This window comes from Thunnus albacares, chromosome 5 (assembly GCF_914725855.1).
Source record: "Thunnus albacares chromosome 5, fThuAlb1.1, whole genome shotgun sequence".
NCBI classification, from domain to species: domain Eukaryota; kingdom Metazoa; phylum Chordata; class Actinopteri; order Scombriformes; family Scombridae; genus Thunnus; species Thunnus albacares.
Window position 1 is genome coordinate 28,997,944 of NC_058110.1, and position 19,340 is coordinate 29,017,283.

Below are 19,340 nucleotides of genomic sequence, written 5' to 3' on the forward strand. Positions count from 1 at the left end.
AGATAGATAGATGGATAGATAGTAGGACAGCTTTCCTTTGTGTTTTCAAATCCTGAGCTGAATTTAATCAATGTTTGTTTCCATTTACTTTCTCTGAATACGTGAAAATAGTACTGATTTTTTACTGATATCCAGTTTTTCATGCACAGAACATCGCCTCAAATCTGTGTCAAACTCCTCTTTCAATATATTGTGATTTTTATACAGAAAATTCAAAATCTACAATACTTTCCATCACGTTGCGTACGTTGTATATCGACACATCCCGATTAGTGTCAGAGTTCAGCTCCATTTGGTCGTCGGTGAGCTCAAATTCCACCACTTTATCACTTTTAACAATGTGACCTAATGATTTGTTGATGTTCAGCTACAAAGATCAAAAAGCTGCATTCATAAGCATGTTTTTAATGAATCCTGACAAAATGTGCTTTTCAGGATGCAGGCTTATTTTACTTTCATGGCACAAAGTGCAAGACACTTTACAAATCCAATTACTTGAAAAGAGGTTTCTATCTATCTATCTATCTATCTATCTATCTATCTATCTATCTGGGGGTTGGTTTTTTAGCTGCAGTGGGCTACTTTTGGTTAAAAACTGAGGGATGGAGTCAGAGTCAGCGAGCACTTTGTAAGTCAGGGGAAGGACGTTAAAATTGATCTGCTGTTTTATGGGGAGCTTGAAGTGACACAAGGACAGAGGTGATATGTTCACATCTCTAATCTCTTGTCAATATTCTCACAGGACATTTTGGGTGACTTGTTGATTTAATGCAGTGTAATAAGACAGACAAGTGCTTTTCACAGCCGTTGCAGCTGAGCAATAAACAACATCCCATTATCGATAATTGCATGTTGGAAAATTGCTACATTAGACGTTTATTTATTTTTTTGCCAGAGCATCTGAGAAATTATGGATAAGATTAATATAGAGTGGGACAAGCCTTAGGGACTTGAGGTTTTGCTGACAGGTAGAGTGAAGACAAACACTGAATTCGAGGATGATGTCATCAAGGCAACCATATAAAGGTCCCATCACTGACTTCTGCAGACCAGGAAGTCAAACCTTTGCTTTATCGACGAGATTTTATGATGTTTCACTGCATTAGAATGAAACAAGAGTGGACAGTGAAAATACTAGAAAAAAGTAAAACTCCAGGACAGATTTAGTTCTGTACTTCTAGATTACAAAGGCAATCAAAACTGGAAAACAACAACAATGTGTTTGAGGATAATTATTTCATGGATTTGTTCCTGCATCTCAGAAAAGGACAGTAGCCTCACATCCAGTGTATCTTCTCAGTAATAAAATTAACACACAATTAATGAGTGTATATTTTAGTTGGGAGCTGTTCCGTAGAGAATTAGAAGGATGTAAGCGTTTGATAAATTACGCAGGGACGGTTAATTATAACTTAAACCACATGTGCGTGCGTAAAGTGGATAGCTGGGCGCGCACACACGCAGCACACCACTGCGGGGAACAGCTGGTGTCAGACGCGTTGTTCGGAGTGGCAGTGAGGGCTATGGACGGTTTTTCGACTGATTCGCCTCTCAGACTGGAACAATCGTCTCTAAAACATCCCACATGGTCTACTTTTGTCTCATCCACGAGCTTTAAATAAAGTCTACCTGAAAATGAGACGCAGAGACATCATCGGGTGATCTCTGTGTCGTTTGCAAAAGAAGGTTTAGACTTGATAAGGATTCTTTTTTTTTTATTTTTTATTTTGTTGATGTCTCACTCGGATATGGCACATCTCTGGATACATTAAGAGAATTTCACAGCGTCAGACGCGTCTGCGGCGGGGGAGACCAGTGGAGGGACTCGGAAACTTGTGTGGTGCAGGAGACGGTCTCTCTCTTTTCGTATCGGCGCAGCCACAGCTGTCAGAGAGAGCCATGGTGAACCCCTTCATACTGATGCTCAGCTGGACTGTGATCGCTGAGGTTGTGAGAGCTCAGAATGACACGGAGCCTATCGTCCTGGAGGGCAAATGCCTCGTGGTCTGCGACTCAAACCCGACCACGGACTGGAAGGCTTCGTCCTCTCCGCTCGGCATCTCAGTGCGCGCCGCCAACTCCAAGGTGGCTTTCTCTGCAGTCCGGAGCAACAACCATGAGCCGTCGGAGATGAGCAACAAAACAAGAATAATCTACTTCGATCAGGTTAAGATAATTTTATTGAACAATACTGTGTATCCGCTAAAATGCAAAAAAAAGTGGTTAAATGTGCCTTTAATAGCACTTTTCAGTTCATGTTTGCGTCCTTTCTGTCCAAACCTGACTCTTATTCTTTTCTTGTCTATTTAGTTTGTTTTTTCTTTGTAATAAACGTTCATCCTTCAGACTTGTGACGCAGAACATTAGTCATTTTCAGTTATGAGTTGAGTTTGAGGCTGGTTGCAGTTGGCATGTGGATACTGTACAAGTGCACACATCACACGCAAGCAGGTTTGAAAGTGACTGGATTATGGTTGAGGGCGGGCATCCTGCAGAGCCTGCACACGCACTCCTCAGTTTGCCTCAAGCTACCTCGACACGCACGCACGCGCGCGCCTGCGCCCGCGCCCGTACACGCGCACGCACACACCCTCACCTACATAAACCACCCAAACAATTCAAGCAAACAGCACAACAAGAATCTGATTAGTCATACAGTTGTGGGCAGTGTAAGGTGTTTGCAACAATATCACTCAGCTGATCCTCTGCCCTCTCATTTTAATTACATAACATGATCTTTTGCTGCCACAACACACTGAAAATGATCTGATTGGTGTGGATCAGGTGCACGCTGTTGCTATGAAAGCAACATTTGTCAAAAAAAGGTCCTGACTGAGCCTGCGGTGGTGTCATGTCTTTAACAGGTGAGGTTCAAGTGAGACTCAGCAGGTACTGAGAGCTTCTGCTGCCTCCATCAGTCATGTGATGTATATATTCTACAGGCTACTGTATGTCCTGCAGTGTGCTTAAAACCCTTTAGTGACACTCATGAGGTGCAGTAAGTGCTTGGCTGTAAATGCTTACTGACATATTCAGGGTGGGTAATTTTTATAGCAAGCAAAAGTAACAAGATTTATTTATTTATCAAGTGTATAATATTCATTAGGTCGTTCTGCATGTGTCACTTACAGTATAAAGTGTAAAGAAAGCTTTTGATCCTTTTTAAGCACTATCTTGTCAGTGCTCAGTGGGGGGAAAAAAGATCCATTTTTGTTGCCCCAAATTGGAATTTGTGTGTGAAATCTACAGATGGCTGAGATTCATCTTTCTCGCCTCATTTTCATCATCAAGCATCATTTTGGTTTCTTGAGGAAAACTGTGGGAAAGTTAAATGCCAGGTTTAGGTCCATAGAGGAGAAAGGTTGAATTAAATGTTTTCTGAAGTGTGTCGCAGTCAGTTTGTGTCTGAACAGGGGGGGTTAGGGGGGTTGGGGGGGTTGGGGGGGGGGGGCCTGGCAGCCACAACAGTGAATCCTGTGTGCATGGCTAATTTCTTATTTACATATTTAAATCTAAAGCCCCATTGAAATTAGGATCTTTGTTGAGTTGCTGGCTATATAAACACCTTCGTCACAATGTGCTTTCTTTCTTTCTTTCTTTCCTTCTTTCTCTCTCTCATAGGTTCTTGTGAATATAGGAAACTACTTCACATTTGAATCAGTATTTTTGTCCCCAAGAAAAGGAATCTACAGTTTTAACTTCCATGTCATTAAAGTGTACCAGAGCCAAACCATACAGGTATAACTTTTGTTTATTTCACAGAACTGTGTAATAGATTCAGTTTTAAAGCCGTTTCTAGTATTAGATTGGGACAAAATGTCTTCCTTAGGGACTGTAGGAAAGTAATTGGTAGTGGGAGGAAGGTCTGAGGATAGAGGGTGTTGTATATTGTACAGATTGTAAAGCTCCTTCAGACAAATTTGTGGTTTGTAATATTGGGATATATAAAGAAAATTTAACTTGACTGCCCCCCCTACCAATATCTCAAAATAACACTTGGTACAACTCACCATTAATGACTTTAAGATGGTATACCCTAACCATAATTTAAACATTTAACTTTAATATGATAATTGATTATCATTATTAAATCAAATTAAACAATTAAAGTTAACTCCAAGTTTTATTTTTACAGCTCAAAATATGTTTAATGTGTTTTATTAGTTTGTTTTACTGTTTTTTTTATCTTATATTATTGTATTTAAGTAAGGTAAGGTAAGGTATTTAAGGTATTTTATACTATTTTAATTTAAATTTGGTGGGATTGTAATCAATTATAATGCTGAGTTAACTTTGTTTTTACCATGTAAAACACTTTGTAACACTGTTTTGGAAGGAGCTATATCAATGAAGTGTAATATTATTATTCTAAAATATAAATCAGAGGTGATAAAAGCATTAGAAGATCATCCACTGGGCTCCCAAAAAAAATTGGGACAACCCTCCCTGCCTAATCATTTGCTTACAGTCCCTAAATATGAAGTTATTGGCTTATTGATTGACTGCTTTTCCTCTAGTTCCTCTGAGCATAAATGCTAAAGTTTAAGAAGTAAACCAACCTCAGAGTCTTTTCTTTTAATCTGACATACAGTAAACTCATCAGTAGTTGCTCTATGAGTTGAAATCTTCTTAATTGACGCTGGCGGTCAAGTTCAAATGTTGTGAATAAGAAGTTTTTCTTTCACCGTCACTAATTGTTATTTCTGTTGGATTGCCCAGGTGAACTTGATGTTGAATGGGAAACCAGTCATCTCAGCCTTTGCGGGTGATAAAGATGTTACTCGTGAGGCGGCCACCAATGGAGTTCTGCTCTATCTAGAAAAAGAGGACAAAGTCTACCTAAAGCTGGAGAAGGGAAACCTAGTTGGTGGATGGCAATACTCAACGTTTTCTGGCTTTCTTGTGTTCCCTCTGTAAAAAAAATAAAAAAAGAAAAAGAAAAAAGAAAAGAAAAAAGAAAAAAGAAAAGAAGATTGTAAGCTTACTGACTTCTTCATAATGTGTTGTCACTGTATAATCAAAACATTGCTGCTGCTTCAGTTGGATCTTGCCAAATGGTTGAGAAATGATAGATGGAAATAGATCACAACTGAGAGAGGAAATAAGACTTTGGAAATCATTCACATTCTCTGGAAGTGCCGAGTCCCCGTCCCCCCCGTCCAGATAAAAAGGACTTGAAATATTCCCTATCGCTACTGTATGTTCCTGTCACTCAAGCAGCCTCAGAGAGGAACAACGAAACATCCCAGAAGTACTTCTCAAACTCTGACTTGTCGGAACATGCTTAGCATACTGATTTTTTTTTTTTTTTTTTCATGACAACTGTTGCATTTTAGTACATCTGCCTTTTGGATGTAATCTATATATGCTTGTGTTACTTGTGGGACATCTCATTACCAAAGTATTCACATTGCTAAGTATATTGGGGGGGGCTTGGGGGGTTGTTTTCTCTGTCTGGACCAAGAGTTCATCAAACAAGAGTGATAATTGTGGTCGAGGTCACTGCGAACCAAGAGTTTATGCAAGTTAGTGGATGGAACGACGTCATTTAAATCTGATGAAAAGAGGAATTAATGCATATTATTTCAATTGCAAAGCTTGTTTTGTGATGAGGTGAAATCAGATTTAATTATTTTTCTGATCATTTAAGCTCACCGCTGATACTGTTATTTTGTTTTTGATGAATTACCTGCAACCCTGTCTCCTAGAAATTGTGTTTATGTACTATTAATTTGTTTTGCCAAATATATTTTGAGGGAATTTAATTCTGTCCTGAATTATGTTCAGTGACAAAGTTTTATTTATATATGAGGGAAGTGCTTTTTGTACCGGACCATGACACCGGTTGTATCCTAAACCTTGCACGTGGTTAGGTTTAGGCAACAAAAGCACTTTGGTTAAAAGTGGCTACAATCAATATTTAACCACTGATCACATGACTACATGTATCTGAAAGGTGTTGCTTGTAGTGACAGACTGACTCTGGAGTTCCCCTCAGCTCATAGTTTTATAATCTCTCATTTCATTGTTTTGGTTTTTGGGATGCAACTTTACTGTTTTGGTTCTCGCTGCTCTAATCAGAGGAGTTTTCAGTCACAGCAGGCAGTTGTTTTCAGCAAAAAAAGCTCTAAAAACCAGCAGAAAGACAAAGTTAGTGATTACAGGAGACAAAAACAGAGGTAAAAGGAGAGTGGCAGGTTGTGAGAAACACAAATCCAAATGAATGCTAATGTTGCTATGTGCCTGCTGAATTTGCAAGTTTGCAAAATCAACCCAAAAACTGATAATATGTCGGAGTTGTGTTACAGTTTGTTTCTGATGCCTGCAATTAGGTTTAAAGATAGGAAAAGATTCTGGTTTCGGTTTAACATCAATAATAACGTTTTTTAGTACTTAAGCAAGACAATTATCATTCCTTAAACTTAACCAAGTGCTCTGAGTGCCTAAACATAACCACAAAAAAATGCTTTTAGTTGCTACGAGTGGACATCGTATTGCAAGAGTTTATATTGTGGGGAAAACAGACCTATTACATTGTCAGTGGTCGTTTTGTGAATCTGCTCAGTATGAACCTTTTGCAACTTGGCAGATATGTTCATTTAAAACATTTTCTCATTATGCTGACAAAAAAAAAAATTGGGTAGAAGTAGATTTCTCCCAAAACATTTTATCTGTTGAAAATGAGTAGTTTATAAATGTATCTTCTACCTGCATATTTATAACAGACTCATGGTTTATGGACCTTAATAAAGTTTAATGGGCATCTGAGAACCTTAATTGGTTAACATGCTGATAATGAACAGATTCCTGTCACAGTCGGCGAGCATAAAAGGCTTCCACTGGGCAGCCTGGGATAACTGATGAATTAATAAACTCCTTAATTGTTGCTCTTGAGCTCAATGTGCTCATACAGTGTGTGATGGCTCTCCCCTTGATGTCTACAGCAGAGTTACTGGTGGACTTATTGCAGTGTGTGTGTGCTGCTGGTGCAGTGTGCAGCTGCTTTGTTAAAAATCAACGTGGAACCTCGCTGAAGCTTTTCAGGAGAGAGTTTATTTGAATTATTATTTCACCCTGAGATAGTAATCTGCACCTCTGTCCGCTTGAGCGTCTGAAGTGTTTGGCTTGTTCACGTTCACTGATCAAATTTATGTTGCTACGTGTTGTTTGCTGACATATTTTTTTCAGTCAGTGACTGATAAGTTGAGCCGCATCGTTGTCATTTTTTTTGCAACCGGGAAAAGGTTGCGGGGAAGTGATTCTTCTGTTTTCTGGTGTGAATAAAGAGGTAAAAGGTGGGAATGAGAGCGTGTACATATTCTTGTGTGCAGCTTAACAAACCTCCTGAGATTTTACAGCTTCAGTTATGTCACACTTCATACTAACAGTCACACTTCAAACCAACAGTTTCCAACAGTTGCCCAAGGACATAGAAAGTAGAATATTTACCCTCCTGATATTAATATTGCACACATGTTCACTGACAGAGCTCTGTTTAAATTAAGACAATGAAATGAGACCTGCTATTTGTTATTACACTGTGTATTTTGCTAAAATCAATCTATATTTTGTGCGTGAACGTTACCTTATTACCTTTGTATTGACTCTTCGGTCGACTGGTTCTGGTCTCTTATTGATTGTGGAAGCTGGATTGTGCCAGTGGAATAATTATAGTTTCAGTAGTTAATTGTATTACTTAATTTTGTATTTAAAATATGCAAATATAGATCTATGGTTTAAAAAAGTTTTAAAGGCATCATTAAATGCTCCAAGTAATTAATGTATTGCAGAATTCTGGGATTTTTATTGGCCAGTCATCATGAAAAACTGGGCAAGAAAAGCCAATTTATCAGTTGGCCAATCAGAGCTCCTGTTGGGAAAGAAAACAGGAAGGCGCGTTAGTAAATAAAACAACTTAAATTTCACTTTAAAGAACATTTTGTAACTCAATTATAAGATGCATGAATGTACTCATCTTTAAAGACTAATCATTAATGCCATTAATGATAATAATAGTTATTTAATTGTATGATTGAATTGCCAATTTGATCAATTATTTCATAAATTGTTATTTGAATGTATACATTTATGAAGTTATCATAATAATAAATACAAAAATATCCTTTCTAGCACACTCCAGCCTCCACAGATGCCAGGATGTGATAAACAAGATATTCACACAACTTTTTATGGAAAAAAAAACTTTCTACAGTATCTGCAGTGTGTTGTATGTGCAGGATATACATAATTTATTTACTGTAGTGCACAACAGATGGGGACACTGCATTTTGAATAAATGTCAGTGATTGTTGAACTCATATCTCACAGCAGATAAGAATAGGGCAGTAGCTATGTCTCCCATCCAAATGTAGACCAAATTTTAACCAAATTTCCAGAAAATTGGCAAAAGGAAATTAGAATGAATGCATCCAAAAGCTGCTGTTTTGCCAGAATATTTTTTTTTTTTTTTTGCTTTGACAAAATATCCGCGATGAAAAGAGTTTATTTTCCAGTCGGGCTTTGCAGAAGAAGAGGGCACAACAGGATGACATAATTCAAAGAGTGCCAGTCGCACCTCAAACGGTGAAAACCAATTTAAAAACATGATGGAAGTATTTCATTTATGTTATTCCTATGAATGAATTTGAGCTCCACAGAGATCTGATGTTTCCATCTGCTGCTATTTTTCGTCCCTACAGCGGAGCAGAAGCTTCAGTGGACGATGAAGTCATAAGCTTCATGCACATCAGGATTTATCTGTTAAGTCTGTTTCCATTGCACTTAGTCACATTTTTTATGTTTATAGATGCGCCGACTTTTCCATCTCGACAAACTTTCATGCAATATTTCCAATCTTTTTTTTTTTTAATGTGCAAATTCAAAATGCGAATAAAATAAAAACAGGTGGATGGAAACACACCTACAGCGGTGTTTTTGAAAGACGCTCCAGAAGTATTAAGAACAACATTCAATTCACAAAAAAGTCTTGAAACGAGCTGGTTTGCATTTGCATGTATTTTGCATCAGTCAGTCTTTCAAACACTGTAACACCATGAAATTTCTCGTCTCATTATACACTGAAAAATGTGTAGGAAAGGATTTTTCTTTTTTTTGGGGGGGGCTCTTTGATTTCTGTCTCCTTTTAAATAAAGTAGGGCTCTTGGAAATTTCCTAAATAATCAAAATTTAATTACTTTAACTAGTCAAACTCACCACCTTGGAAACTTACACAATGTACTTAAAGTACATCAGACATATCTGATTTCATCATAGTACAAAAGGCCTTAAATATGAGCCTACAGTTGTTTATGGGTTTATTTTCACTAATTGTCTCATCATTTTGGGAGAATAGTTTCATGTTCTTCAAATACACAGAATGTTATAAATATAAAGTGAACGTTAAATGTTTACAGTTGGATGTTGTGATTCCCAAATGATGTGAATGTTGAAAGTACGATGAGAAGGATGTCATTTTTCATAGAAGCTCCGTCAAAGCACATTTTGGGCATTGATGACACACACACAAAAAAAAAAAAGCTCAAACCCATTTCAAAGTCAAAGGAAGTTCTGAGCAAACAGCCCGAACTGATGATTTACAACACAGCTGATTGCTGGTTATCCATAAAATTGTACCAACACTTTAAATTCTATGCTTTTGGTCTTGTCGTTCAGAAAAATAACTACAAGAAAACAACAAAAACTATCTTTAATTATATTATAACATGGTTCTTACTCAGTAATTTGGCATGTACAGTATCAGCTGTAATCATTGTGTGGATTGGTGCAGGATATTTGGTGGTGAATAACAAACATTTTGAATGTAAAAGTCATGCGATCTATGTCACTAGTAATTGTTACATGGTACCATCAATGGATAAACTGAGGTTTTTAATGGCCTTTTCCCTAACATGTTGTATATCTTTGGAATTAAAGCAGCGGTAAATATGTCGATCCCTGCTGTCTGATGTTGTGTTATGTCTTGAAAAAGCAATATTACCCTCTGTTAATGAATCTGATCCTAAAATCATTTGTTGGGATATTATCTGCCACTGCAGCTTGATTTGGTTGCGAGCGTGTTCAAGCTGTCAGACTGACTGTTTACTAGATAAGTAAAGATAAAAACCAGAAAGTCATTTTAAAGTAAACTCCATATCTCTCGACTTTACATGCATTTCACTAGATAGCAAACAGAAGGTCATCCTGAGAACTTTACACTCTGTGATTTTATGGCCGTGTAGCTGTAGGACAAAACTCTGCTGCAGAGAAGACGATTTCAGTAATACAAAATCCTACCGTCGTCAAAGCTATATGATGGCAGATGTGCTGCGTTGAATTTCAAACTTAATTCTGACCTTTCTGCTGGCATTTCCGAGGACAATATTGAGGTGTGATTGAATATATTGTCTCTAAACAGTATGGCACTTTACGCAGATTGCTTCCAGCACTTGGTTTGAGATATGCACAGCATTGTTCACTTTGATTGCATCCAGTGGGACACATAACCCCTGAACTGAATTACAACTCAGCATTAATCCAAGTAAAACAAAACATGAGCTTTCTCTAAACAGAACAAATGTTCCTCCCAGATGTGGCAGGAGGTGTCTACAACGCTCACTTACAAACAACAACAACATTATTTTGCATGAGCATGTGCCATATTTTCTAATCTTGTGAAGTGGATGCTGCATACTGTATTGAATTGAAATGTTAATATACTACATGTGTTGAAATGTAAATATTCAACATATCTGTGGTTTGCAGAAACGTACCAATGCCAACATTTTATTCTGGTGACCACGCTGATATATGATTTACAAAACACACACACAAAAAAAGTCATGTATATTTAACACCGTCATGTCAGCTGCAAGAAATGTTTGTTAATTTAAAAAGCACCAAAGTGAAAGTGCAGACATTGCGAAGCACTTTTTGTTCCTTACATTTACATAGATGTTTTAACATTTAAATAATTAACAACTGACCGTTTCATAAACCTTACCCCTCAACAGAGACTGCCCAATCTGTGCTTTGGATGAAGAAATTTTGTATTTGTACATGTTTTGAACTGCCACACTTCTGTTATGATATTATATTGTTATTAACAAATAATTAAAAACAAATACAGACACATCCTCACCACTAGTCATTACTATTATAATAGTAACAGAGCAGTTGATCCCAGTGCTATGGGAGAAATTAACTAATTAGCAGTCAGTGTTTGTCAGACTGCTGAAGAATAAAGTCTTGCTAGTCAGATATTTACTGAAATGTAGGTGCAAAGTGATCCCAAGTAGTAGATGTCAATGTAGCCTAAATAATGCAACCTATCTCTACTTTCTGTAGGCAATAAGTTAAAAGACAAGTCATTCTCACAAAAAGATTTAAAAGATCTTTTTGGAAAACAACTTTAGATCCAACTTTTGGTACTTTAACTTTCCTGACAGTTGCCACCACATTATGATCACTGAAGCCAATTAAAATTGATAAAACCTCTGAGCACATTTCTTTAGCATTAGCAAAGATGTGGTCAACACAGGTTGTTGATATCTATCCTGCACAGTTTGTATACAGGAATGTAGGTACATTCATCACTTAAGATAAATCACAGACATTTGCAATATCACAATTACAATATTCTTTCCAACGAACATGCTGCTGAGAGCCAGTCTATCACAGTCTGTAGCCTTCTGTGGTTTTAAACCTATTTCTTCTAAGTATTGAACATTTACACTTGGTGGTCTATAAACATACCCTTAAGAAAACTGGTTTGGTGTGAGGTAGATGTATTTGAATCCATAGGTCAAAAGTTTCCCTCTCCTCCTATAATTCTGTATATATATAATGCCAAAACACCACTATAGCAGTTTCTGTTATTTGTGAAACCACTATATCCTGACACATTTATATCTACTGATGGATCTAAGTGAGGTCCTGAAATGGCAAGTATGTGTAAATTCTTGTTTTTTAAGTAAGTAACTTTATATTTAGGACTGCATACACTGAGATGTGCACTTTTTAAACCGTTCTTTGGTAAATTAAGAGGCTTTCATCTAATTTTTCATTAGATGAACAAACAAATAAAAACAAAAAAACAACTAATTAAACCCCTCTGTACAGATTACGAGGCCTCAGTCTCTCTTCTTGGTTTTACAATGAGGAGATTATAACTAATAACTGCATGGTCCCCTCCAGCTCTCACCTCCTTCATCACTGGCAGCGGTTCAGCACGCTTCTCTCTGAAAAGTCTTCATTTTTTATACTCTGAAGTGTTCTTGAGGTTAGCTCTTGCCTTTGTCATAATAAGTTCTTTGTCTTTAAAGCATAAAAGCTTAACCATAACCGGCCTTGACTTTCTAGCATCACCGCTAAATTTTCCATCCCTGTGTGCACGCTCCATCTCTATTAGTGCCTGCATCCAGTTTGAGCTTTGAGGTGAATAGCTCTTGTACCTTGGTTTCAGTCTCAGCCCAAGTCTCATTAGCTTTGTTAGTCTTGATGCCTTCAATGACTAGATTGTTCCTGTGGGTTTGATTCTCCAGATAATCCAACCTCTCAGCATTGTCATTTGAATCCAATGGCTTTGATTTCCAGGATTTCTAGTATCATGCCTCAGCAGAATACTTGGGTCTAATCATCTTTTATTTCATCAATATCTTTTTGAGAGTATTTCAGACTGATCTTTAGCTCTTGAATCTGAGTCAGCAGGGAGCCAGCTCTCTTATTTGTTGAATTAATTGAGTAAAGAAGCTTTTTTGTCTTTTTAGTAATTCATCATAGAAATTCTTCTGTTGTTCAAGTGTGTCCTTGAGCATATCCATAGTTACAATATCAGGCTCATCACCTTTAATCTTGTTTGCGTTGTTGGTGTTCCTGCAAGTTGACATCTTCAGATCTGTTGGTATTCTCACTCCAAAGCAGCAATTACTCTTAAATATATTTAGGATTGACGTCTTTCAAGGATATACTGTAGGCAGGAATTACTTCAGGACATACAAGACCTCCTTTTGTCCAAGAGTGTCCTCCTCACTGGCTTGATTCAAACACAGACAATGGAGTAGGCCGAGGTAGCAAAAACCATCCGCCACTCCTGACTGCGGATAGTTTGACAAGTTGGAGAGTTTGACAGGCATAGAGAGCCAAAGTCAAACCGGAACTTCTGGTTTCTGTTCGAGAAGTAGGACAACCTCATTAAAAACCCCACTGACATTTGTAACTGCTAATAACTAAAAATTCAGCCTTTCTCAACAGTATGTTGTGTGGCTTGCTTCATATTTTTAAGATAAGGATGGGAGTTTTCTGAGAAATTATCTAATGTTGTTGTTTATTCAGTATATATGCTTTTAAGTGACCTTTAACAAACATCGTTCACTATGAGTCCTAGACATTTGCAGGCTAAAGGACAGAGGAGACAAGTCCATGAGTGAGACGGGTGGTCGAGGTCAGTTCAGGAGCGAACTCTGTAAAGGTCTTTACACAGCAGAGAAAAATAACTTTTGAAGAAAGTGCTTGGGGAGTTTCATGGATATGGACAAGACCAACTTAATCATGGACATTGTAAAGCAATGTAAGAATAAAACTTCCACTGACTGGAATGACATTGATATGACAATAGTCAAGAACGTCCTTGAAGGAATTGCAAAATCACTAACATCACATCTGTAACTTGTCCTTTCAAACTGGTAAATTTCCAAGCAACATGAAAATTGCAAAAGTAATACCATGATATAAAACCAAGGATAGACTCCACTTTATAAATTAAAGGCCTGCTTCTTTACTTCCCCAATTCTCCAAGATACTGGAAGACAAATTCATTCAGAAGCACATTCAGTGTGGATTCAGAACAGACAGAGCAACCTCTTTGGTGCTAATTGAATTAATTGAAGAAATTACTAATTATATAGACAAAAAAACGTATGCAGTGGGAGTATTTATCCATTAATCACAATATAAATTGGAGAGGTATGGTATCAGAGGAGTTGTGCTGAATTGGTTGAGAAGCTACTTAAGAAACAAGCAATTTATAAAGATAGGTGAACATAAATCAACATGCATGGATATTACTTGTGGAGTACCTCAGGGGTCAGTATTAGGCCCGAAAATTGCTCATTTTGTACATTAATGACATGTGTAGGGTATCAAAAATATTGAAATTATATTTTTTGTTCTTGGGGGAATTTACAGCAGCTTTTGGAGGTGATCACGACAGAAATGATAAAATTATGTAATTTGACAAAAACAAACTGTCAGTAAATCAGAACAAAACATAAAATTATGTTCAGAAATTGTTAAATAAACACTACAAATACAAGTGATGATAGACAATGTCAATATAAGAAGAGTATATGATCTTAAATCACAAAATCTGCTGGAAACGTCATATAAGATATGTGTGTAAGCGAAGCTACAAAAAGCATATTTGAACAATCTGGATAACAAAGTGTTGTACACTCTGTACTGTTCACTTGTATTACTGTATTGTTATTGTGTGGAGGTATGGAGTAACACCCTAAAAGCACCCTACAGCCATTATGTATACAACAAAAAAGAGCCATAAGGATGGTAAACAATGTAGCATATAGAAAACACACCAACACAATGTTTTTAAAGTTATAATTTGAGAGGAACGCTTAATTCAAAGAAATTTGCACCACTATGTGTAATTCAATCTGTGGAACAGTTTGGATGTGGAGATAAAACACAAAGTACAAATACAAATCAGTTCAAGAAGATATACAAAAAAATATTTTTAAGAGGTATATGGATAAGGAAGGGTTGTCTTAACTGTTTAAGTTTTATTTTATTGACACCGGGTGGATATTTGGTTTGTACATAGAATTGGGATAGTTGTTTATAAAGTCTATATATGAGTTAATGGATGAGTAGGAATAAATAAGTGTATACTTCTTCTTTCTCCTTTTCAAACGTGTAATATTCAAACTGTGTTGTTTAAGAGAATCTGTTTATTGACTTTGTTGTATAGGTTTATTTCAATTTATTGTTATTCTTGTTTTGTTTTATCTGTTTTTTATTTTTACATGTTCAATATAAAAATTGACACATGAAGGGCGATGGACACAATAGCAACGTTTTCTATATATGAGACGATAACACCTGTATAGTTTAATGCAATAAACACTACTTTCGTGAAGCTTACAATGTTGTTTTTTTTTGTTGACAGTGAATGAGAACGAAGACGATTCAGTTATATAATAATGTTATGAGGCTGTTTGTGATGGGTTGCATTATATTGTAGAGTTGCTGCTGTTATTATGTCTCCAACCTTGCAATCAGAATACATAGACCTATCCATCTATCTCACAGCTTATTTCTAGAAAGCCATGATTTATTTATTTATTTATTTATTTTTGCAAATTCAGATGTGAAATGACCAGTTAAGCTCAGTATTTCTCTCTGATAAAACATTCAGCTGGTGGCAGACAGCTGCCTTCCAACGTTCAGTGTTAGAGAAAGGCGCCAGGCCACTTGTGAGATAAAACCTTTGATTTCTCCTGCATTAAAATGAAGACGTGTCGCCACACAGCTGTTGTTATGGCATCAACCTGAAAGATACCTGACTGGAGTAAAGATGCTTCATTACACAAGAGACAAACATACCACAAAATGATGGGATAATAGTGGATAATCACAGTTTTAACATCACAACCTCCTGACCCTCAGAGCTGCACCAAAGAAACTTTTTCAGATTTTCTTGTTGGTAATTTTGTCTCCTAGATATTGTGTTCATGGTGCCTAGGAACAGTGTTAATAATGCCTGCAAGGACATATTAGTTAACAACAATTAAACAAATTGATCAAAACGCATTTTAAGGCTGTCTGATGAATAGATTGTCGTCTTAATGACTAATTTTGGTGCAGTGGATCATCTAGATTAAAAGAACATTGAAACTTTCGACAATTTTTAATAATTATGCATTAAAGTTTAGTTTAGTTTATGACATTTATTTGTCAGGGACCATGTACAAAAGAAAATCTAACACCAGATTTAGCTACAAGCTCATTTCCATCTGCAGTCCCTGAGCAGGTTAGAGCAAATAAACTTGAATCAAAATCTAAGAATTTGTTGGAAACACATTGGAAAGTTTCAGATCCGCAGCGCCAAACAAAACATTGCATCATATATAATGTTTATTGTACATTCTTATGTAGGTTGTGCTGTACATACTGTAACTAGAAATGAAATTTTTCGAGCTTCAGTAGCTTTTACAGCAGATTTCAAACAGGTTTCAATACAATTTGATTAGTATTTTCACTTTTTTCACTTGTTTTGTGTAGTTTAGAGTAATTCTGATGTGCTCTCATCACAGTATTTATTTTAATGAAAGGAACATATTTCAAAGTTTCATATTTCAAGCTAATGACCATTTTTTTGTCATGTTTTTTGGCACTTTGGATACCTTAAAGGCATACTATGCAGGATTTGTTGGTTGGTGTTTGTAAACAAAGCATTCAAAGTTGGCTCCTCCTCCCCGGCTCAACGACGCCAGAGAGAGAGAGAGCAGCAGCAGTGGCCGAGCGAACTAGAGCGTGAATTAATAGAGCGAGCGGCGGTAGCAATAGCAAAGCAGTTGAATCAGATAAATAAAACATTATTTTCTGATTGTTTCACAGTGGTTATGTTCTAAATTACAAACAAACACGCCTACACCTCAGCACACATCCGCACAACCCCGCGGGAAAGTGCTGCCTTGCTGGATTTTATGTGAATGCAGCTGAAGTACAGGCTTCATCCTGTCTGCTCTGCGTGTGCATGTGTGTAGCTCAGCCCCGCCCTCGGTCAAAAACACAAAGCAAAAGAGAGAGACGGAGATGCATGGGAAACAGTGAAGCACATAAAAAACTCAGCGATGTAACCTGGTCGCTACGTTTTTATATGACCTCACACCTTGTGCGCTGTTATTGGCTGGGGGCTTAACACCCACTGCCCAAAGGTTGACGCCCAGAAACATCCTGAACACAGCAAAATAATAAGAAAATAAGAGAATACAGACAGAGGGCAGAGTCTCTGTAGATAAATACACCACCACACACCTCTAGTGGGTCATAAGTGATGATTATTATGAGTCTATACATTGTTCTTTAGGAAAATCCTGCATAGTATACCTTTAAAATGTGGCATTTTCTAGCAAAACCTGAATTTAATGGTGTTTCATTTCCCAGACAACTCCAATCAGCTGTGCTAAACTTGGTCTTTAATGCTGGTGCATTATGCATGAGCGAGATCAAAGCATTGGTCATTAAATAATAACATGTTTTGCTTCACAGAAATCCAGAAAAGATATGCATGAAAGCACGTATCCAACTTCAGTTAAAACTGACTTCCAAACAATTTCATGAGGATCAAACATGGTTGCTGTGAAATTTGTACTTTCACGCTGTGCACCTAAGCTGAATAAGTGAGTACTGTATGCAAATGAGCTTGGAGCAGAATAGCTGATTTGTTGGGCTTAAGGATTGCAAAACCACGTTTGCATGCAGCGCAATTCGTCAGAGCACCTCTGTGTTTGCAACATGCCTCATTCTGATTTCTGAATAGTAAATGAAAAGCTCATTTGGTGGAGCTCAGAGGCTGGGGTTGGGGTCAGGGGGGCTGCTCGGGGTAACTCAAAGTCGCTCTATATGATGAGATTTCAGTTGGTTCATTACTCACATTGCTACCTTTGTAATTCAGGCAGCTGTCAGTATCCTGAGGGACAGAGTGCTGGGGAGAGGAAGCTAGATATTTTTGGCAAAGCATTTGTCAGGAGGAGAAAAGCAAGAATAGAGGAGCTAAATCACAATATGTCCGTCAATTCCAGGTAGAGTTTACAGAGCTGCAGATATTTGTGTCTGTTCAAGTGAGGTCTGTATAATAAAAGTGTAATTTAACTGGTCAATGAGCACAGTATGTACAAAACATTGTAGCATATACTGTATTTATCCTCTGGTGTTTTTTAATGTTTCAGCTTTGTCAGGCTTCACAAAGCTGTACAAATATATTTCTGACATGAGACAAGCTGTATTTGTCTCTGTTACATCCAATGTTTGACATATAAAGCAACACAAACAGAAATCCCCTCCCCCCAAAACAACAAAAAATCTATTCATCAAAAAATTCAATCTTTTAAATAAATCTAAATTCCAGGTTGTGTACTGTGTTGGCACATAGTAAGGCGTCTAAAATAGTGTGGGAATAAAGCAGTCACAGAAGGCTTTCCCCCTTAGAATAAATCAATATTCTATGTTGTATTATTACATTTTACACCTGAGAAATGAACTGATAGTATATATACTTCATTGTTGCATACAGTTTATTGTGAAATTATAGTTCTAAATCTTTTTTTTTTATACATATAATGGGTAGTTTTATAGTAAGTCAGTAAACATATATGTGGAAATTTTTTTTTCTTTTAAAAAACCAGCCCAGTCATCTTCCACTTGACTCGTCTTCGATGTCTTGATGATATTAACCACAAATGACATAACCAGCTCTCAGGATATTGTACTTTTCCTATGAATGCATTTGTGAGTGAGACGAGCTGCATTATGTAAGGAGAGAAGAGCTCCGCGATGATGGTAATGCGAACGGCATGATGAAGATGAATTGCCATTGTCTCGTCAACTGTCTCATGCGAAACCCAGAAGCAAGGGGAAGGGGGAGGTGGGGGGGAGGGGAGGGGGGGGGGGGGGGACTACTTACTGGCATGGCAGCTCAAGAATGACTCATATCAAAAGTGCATTAGAGACTTTGATGGACAATAAGCATGTAAGTTGTGAAGGGGGGATGAATATATAAAGCATCTCCGAGCCAGAAAAGAATATACAGGCCATCTGAGGTGGATAAATGAGCAAATAGCAATAGCATCAACCAATCAGCCAATGACCTTTAAGACTTTCCTGAAGAAGCTAAACAACTGAGTAGAAGTAGAGTTCAATGTTCCTCTATAAACAGCTCATAATAACTTTATAAACCCATAAACACAGGTGGAGGTTTAACCACTGATTCCTGTTGTTGCACTATACATCATTGATAAACACCATCACTGACTAGCACGAATGAGACGTATTTACCCTTTAAAAAAAAAAAAAAAAAGTGCATTTAAAGAACTTTTAACTTAAAATGTGAAGCTTCAACAGAGCAGTATAAAATGAAATCTCTAATTTCCTGCTCTGTAATTGTGATTCAACATGGTGTCACAGACCTAATTGCAGTGTGTTGACTTGTGTCTGCAGCAGGTCCTTGACATGATGAGCTTAGAGTGTACAGACACATTCAGCATGTTGATAACACTCAGACCACTTCATCAACTTCAGCTGATTGCAGTGATCAAATCACAAGTAAC

At 37.2% G+C, this 19,340-nt stretch overlaps 1 protein-coding gene across 1 annotated transcript; it reads left to right on the top strand.

Annotated features, from left to right (window-relative positions):
• Window positions 1–543: 543 nt before the first annotated feature.
• cbln4 (cerebellin 4 precursor) lies at window positions 544–7,305 on the top strand. Its single transcript, XM_044351270.1, has 3 exons — window positions 544–2,166; window positions 3,622–3,738; window positions 4,720–7,305. The coding sequence occupies exons 1-3, from the start codon at window positions 1,900–1,902 to the stop codon at window positions 4,915–4,917; spliced, it is 582 nt and encodes a 193-aa protein (XP_044207205.1). The 5' UTR covers window positions 544–1,899; the 3' UTR covers window positions 4,918–7,305.
• The last annotated feature ends 12,035 nt before the right edge of the window (window positions 7,306–19,340 follow it).